At 42.6% G+C, this 6000-nt stretch overlaps 1 protein-coding gene across 1 annotated transcript in view; it reads left to right on the forward strand.

Annotated features, from left to right (window-relative positions):
• Positions 1-5656, forward strand: part of CCDC158 (coiled-coil domain containing 158) — a 71645-nt gene extending 65989 nt beyond the window's left edge. Inside the window, exons 24-25 of the mRNA XM_070948749.1 lie at positions 3563-3664; positions 5571-5656. Of these exons, the coding sequence (XP_070804850.1) occupies positions 3563-3664; positions 5571-5647 (179 nt within the window). The 3' untranslated portion in view covers positions 5648-5656. The remainder of the gene's footprint in view (positions 1-3562; positions 3665-5570) is intronic.
• The last annotated feature ends 344 nt before the right edge of the window (positions 5657-6000 follow it).

Below are 6000 nucleotides of genomic sequence, written 5' to 3' on the forward strand. Positions count from 1 at the left end.
GAATGGAATGGAATAGAATAGAATAGAATAGAATAGAATAGAATAGAATAGAAAATATGGAATGGAATGGAATAGAATAGAATAGAATAGAATAGAATAGAATAGAATAGAATAGAATAGAATAGAATAGAATAGAATAGAAAATATGCAATGGAATGGAATGGAATGGAATGGAATAGAATAGAATAGAATAGAATAGAATAGAATAGAATAGAATAGAATAGAATAGAATAGAATAGAATAGAATAGAATAGAATAGAAAATATGGAATGGAATGGAATGGAATGGAATGGAATAGAATAGAATAGAATAGAATAGAATAGAATAGAAAATATGGAATGGAATGGAATAGAATAGAATAGAATAGAATAGAATAGAATAGAATAGAATAGAAAATATGCAATGGAATGGAATGGAATGGAATGGAATGGAATAGAATAGAATAGAATAGAATAGAATAGAATAGAATAGAAAATATGGAATGGAATGGAATAGAATAGAATAGAATAGAATAGAATAGAATAGAATAGAATAGAATAGAATAGAAAATATGGAATGGAATGGAATGGAATGGAATGGAATAGAATAGAATAGAATAGAATAGAATAGAATAGAATAGAATAGAATAGAATAGAATAGAATAGAAAATATGGAATGGAATGGAATGAATGGAATGGAATGGAATGGAACGGAACGGAACGGAACGGAACGGAATAGAAAAGAAAAGAATTCTTTATTGGCCAAGTGTGATTGGACACCCAAGGAATTTGTCTCCAGTGTGTAAGCTCTCAGTGTACATACAGGCAACAAAGTGATAGATCATAGATCATAAATCATAGTTACAATCACTAATCATAAGATGCAAACAACCAGTGATAAATCATAAGATACCAACAGGAGAAGGTATTAGGAAAGATGAGGAAAGAGATGATGAGAAGGCTAATAGCAATTCAGCCACACTACATGGAGTAAAAAAAGCTTTAGGCCCAAGACAGTGCTGTGGGAATTACAGGCAGGTGTTCAGCAGAGTGACAGCACAGGGGGAAAAACGGTCTAGTTGTTTTGTCATGCAATTTATTCACTTAATGAGAGGGATTTGGTCCCAGGGAAATTTTAACATGTCCGTTGTCTCCTCTTTCTCTATTTTGTGTACCTTCGTGTAAACCTAGTTGTTTTGCCTATGTTCTTTGGTTAAAAAAACAACCAATGCAAATTTGAGGCCAAAGTACACATGATAAGGGAGCTCCAGCTACACCATCGATACATATTCTACCTACACCACTGTTTTTCTCAACCTTGCGGCCAAGGTTGAGAAAAGCTGCTTTATGTAAAAAGAATCAGAATAGAGCTGGAAGGGACCTTGGAGGTCTTCTAGTCCAGCCCCCTGCTCAAGCAGGAGACCCTATGCCATTTCAGACAAGTGGCTGTCCAGTCTCTTCTTAAAAACCTCCAGGGATGAAGCATCCACAACGAAGGACAGACGGACAGAGACAAACATCACTGCTTATGTTGCCTTCTTCTCCCTTAGCAGATAACATGAAGCAGCTTTAGTCCTTAAACAGTGGTGGGATTCAAATAATTTAACAACCGGCTGTCTGCCTTAATGACCGGCTGGGTGGGCGTGACCATGGTGGGCGTGACCAGGGGGTGTGACAGACAGCAACTGGCCTCCTGCACCCCCCTGGGAGCAAAAACGGGCCGCGGGTGGGGGGGGACGCGCTGTTCCCTCTGTGCCCCGTTTCGGGCCTAGTAGGCCTCCCTGCAGCCTCTTGGGAATGAAAACGGGCCATGAGTGGAGGCGTGCCACACACCCCCGCTCCCCATTTTGGGCCTAGTAGGCCTCCCTACACTTATCTGGGAGCCAAAATGGGGCGCGTAGGGACTCCTGAAAGGGGCGGGGCGGGGCAGGGCCAGCTAGCAATTTAACTACCGGTTCACTCGAACTGGCCCAAACCGGCTGAATCTCACCAGTCTTTAAAGGGGCAGTGGAAATATTCTCACTTCTTTTTCATGGAAGGAGCAATGCATATAGATAGTCCTCAGTTTACAACCACCTGTTTAAACAATGGCACTGAGGGAAAAAAATGATTTAGAGCTGGTCTTCGTGCTTACAACCATGGTAGCATTCCCACCATCAAAATTCAGGTGCCTTGGCAACCAGCATGTATTTGTGATGGTTGCGGCATCCCGGAGTCCCGCGATCTCTGTTTGCAACTTTCCCAGCCGGCTTTTGACAAGCAAAGTCAATAGAGGAAGCCAGGTTCGCTTAAGGACTGTGCGATTCACTTAACGATTGCAGTGATTCGCTTAACACTTATTCACTTAACTGTGAACGACAGTTCATAACAACTTTGGCATAAAAAAGGTGGGGAGTAAAATTAGGTGTGGCTCACTTAACAACCGCCTTGTTTAGCAGTGGGAATTCTGATTCCTATTGCGGTCATAAGTAAGGGACTATATATTCTGGAATCCATGAACTTTGTTTCTATGGGGAGAAACCTGAGCAGTTCTGCCAGTCCCGACAATCTAGTTTGGCTCTGGAACAACCAGGACTTTGTAAATGATAATGTAATGTTGTAGATCAGGGGTGTCAAACTCAAGGCCGGATCCGGCCTGCAGGATGCTTAGATCTGGCCCATGGGGCTGGCTTGGAAATATCAAAGGACCGGCCCGCAGTGCCTCTGCTGGCCAAAATGGGGCATGGGGCAGTGGTGAGTTTCAAAATTTTTTACTACCAGTTCTGTGGGTGTGGCTTGGTGGGCGTGGCAGGGGAAGGTTATTGCAAAATCCCCATTTCCTCCCGATTAGCTGGGACTTGGGAGGCAGAGAATAGATGGGGGTTGGGCCAGAATTGTTACTACCAGTTCTCCAAACCAGTTAAAATTTCCGCTACCGGTTCTCTAGAACTGGTCAGAACCTACTGAAACCCACCTCTGGCATGGGGGGGTTTCGTATGCAGCCCCCCGCAGCCCATTTTCGGCCTCCACAGCCTCCTGCAGCACTCTGCCGGCCGAAAATGGATCGCGGGAGGGCCTCACACCTCCTCCCCCCGCAACCTGTTTTTGGCCAGCAGAGTGCTGAGGGGGCCATGAAGGCCGAAAATGGGGCACACACACCCTGCACCCCGTTTTGGCCGACAGGGTGCTGCAGGAGGCGTCTTTCCCTTCTCCCCTTAGCTCCCCCCCCCGGCACCATCCACGGGGGAGAACTACAGTGCCGATCCAGCACTCGAAATAATCCAGTTTGATACCTCTGTTGTAGATCGACACAACTACCGTTGAGCAGTGTTAATCATGTATTGCTCCTAATACACCAAACGGTATTATTTATTTATTGGTTCGATTTATCTGCCGCCCTTCTCCGGAGACTCAGGGTGGCTTACAATGCATTAAGCAATAGCCTTCATACCTGTGTATATATCTGCTTAGTAGGGCTTTCGGGACCCCCCCTAAGCGATGAGCTGACTGGTGCCTCTTCCTTTATCGCTGGCAGCCCCGCCTCTGGATGTGTGTGCTTTTTATATCTCTGATAGTTTACATGATTGGCTATTTTTTATCCCTAGCGATTCAGACGGGGGAATCCAGAGAAAATACTTGCAGGAAATTACAGAATAAGATGGAGAATCTACAAAACCTGGTGGAAACCATGCAGTTAAAAAACCAAGGTAGGGGAATTTGGGCTTTATCCTTGCATATTTATAACCCTCACCCTAACCGGTCGCGGCAGCCGCAGGAAGCTCCGCCCACCCGCCCGGATGCTTCTGGGCATGTGCAGAAGTGTTGGGCGTGGGCGCGCGTACTCCCACTAGTGACGGGTTTGAAACCCACTACTGGCCGGATCCAGCCCACGGGCCTTGAGTTTGACACCCCTTATTAAAAGCATCTTACAAGATCATCATGCAAATGCATAACACTTCTATCGAAACGTCAGTGTATCACATGGCAAAATACGATCAGCAATTGTGGTATTACAAACATTAAAGCGTGGTGCTTAGGTGTACCCAGGTGCCTATTTATTTATTTATTTATTTATTTATTTATTTATTTATTACCCCTTATTGCTCGAGTCCCCTGTTGCTTCCTGAAAAAAAGCATGTTTTTAAAAGCTTCCTGAATGTTAAAGCAGGGTGGATTTGATTTAAATCAAGTTGATTTAAATCACGATTTAAATTGTGATTTAAATCACTAGTAAAAAGGCTTGATTTAAATCAACTCGATTTAAATCATAATTTTTAAAGAGCAACTGTCATCTCTGCTACTCCTTTGACCCACTGTTGACTCACCGATAGTCCCAGTGTTGCAGAATATACAGCCTCATGCTACATAACTAAGCTCCATTTCATGCTGAATAAACTAAATTATTTATGTATCTTAAATAGAAAACGATAGATTTTTACCCCAAAAGTTTTTTATTAAAATAAATTCGATAAAAATAAAAAAAAATCCGATTTAAATAAAAAAAATCTGATTTTTTTTAAAAAATCATTGATTTTTATCCACCCTGTGTTAAAGGGAGGAAGGCAGCTCTTACATCTGGAAGAAGGTTGCTCTGGATGGGAAGGGATCCTGCAGAGGGCGCTCACCTTTTATTTTTATTTATTTATGTGTATCGCCCCCACCCTTTATTATTTTTACAAATGACTCAAGGTGGTGGACATACCTAATACTTCTTTTTCCACCTATTTTGGCAACAACAACTGTGAAATGAGTAGGGCTAAGAGAAAGAGACTGGCCCAAAGTCATCCAGCCGGCTTTCATGCCTAAGGCAGGACTAGAACTCACAGTCTCCTGGTGATTGGCCCAAAGACACCCAGCCAGCTTTCATGCCAAAGGCGGGACTAGAACTCACAGTCTCCTGTGGATTGGCCCAAAGTCACCCAGCCAGCTTTCATGCCAAAGGCGGGACTAGAACTCACAGTCTCCTGGTGATTGGCCCAAAGACACCCAGCCAGCTTTCATGCCTAAGGTAGAACTAGAATCCCCAGTCTCCTAGTGACTGGACCAAAGTCACTCAGCTGACTTTCATACCTAAGGTGAGACTAGAACTCACAGTCTCCTGATTTGTAACCTGCTTCCTTAACCACCTCCAAGAGCCATTTCTTTTTTTTCTTTTTTTTTTTATGTTTTATTATTAAGAAATTATAATAATACAATTTTTGTCCATCCGGTTACATAGTATGGAAAAAGAAATAAATATGAATACAAATTACATATTGAACATATATAGATAATCTTTGCAGACCAGTTACATGGTGTAAGAAATTTGTGTTCTCATATCATTAGTGTATATATGTATAATAATCTTTAATGATAAATTAGTAAATACATAAGTCATGTCTTTTGCTTACCCATGTAACCTTTCCTTGCCTTATTATATTTCCAACCATCTACAGTACATCTTCTCTTTCTCTTTCATTTAACTATTCCTTGTACTTGCTCTGGTCTTTTTCCTTTTTTTACCTGCTTCCTTAACCATCCCCAAGAGCCATTTCTATACAACCTGAGACATGAGAAAGATGCCATTTGCCTTCCAGACCTATGTGGTGGTAACAACCATCCTTTTCCTTCTAGCAATGTCCACCATGATCAGATGTCAGGAAAAGAAAATAGAGCAAGCCAAGGAAAAAGAGAAGAAGCTCTCCAAATGAATATGCGGGCCCAGTTTTCAGTCCCTCAAAGAGGCATCCAGATTGCACCTCGCACGGGTAGAATGTATTTAAGCCTTCAGTTCTTGTTAATAATAAAAGTTGACATAGTTTTGTAATCTGTCCTTTGGTTTAGAAAAAAACAGACCAAGGCTGTTAGCTTCTCCATGACCTGGAAACGGCCCAAAGTGCCCCGAGAGAATTCATCCTGTGCCATTATGCGCTTTTATTATTTTAGGAATTTCCAGTTCAGCTCAAATGCATCAGCTCTGAAAGGCAGGAGCCAGGGGGGGTTTTCAACTTACCTTTACTACAGGTTTGCAACGGGGCCGCGCGCAAACTGCCTTTGAGGAGCC

Source organism: Pituophis catenifer, unplaced genomic scaffold (genome assembly GCF_029215685.1).
Source record: "Pituophis catenifer annectens isolate HBS135680 unplaced genomic scaffold, rPitCat1.0.hap2 SCAF_8, whole genome shotgun sequence".
NCBI classification, from domain to species: domain Eukaryota; kingdom Metazoa; phylum Chordata; class Lepidosauria; order Squamata; family Colubridae; genus Pituophis; species Pituophis catenifer.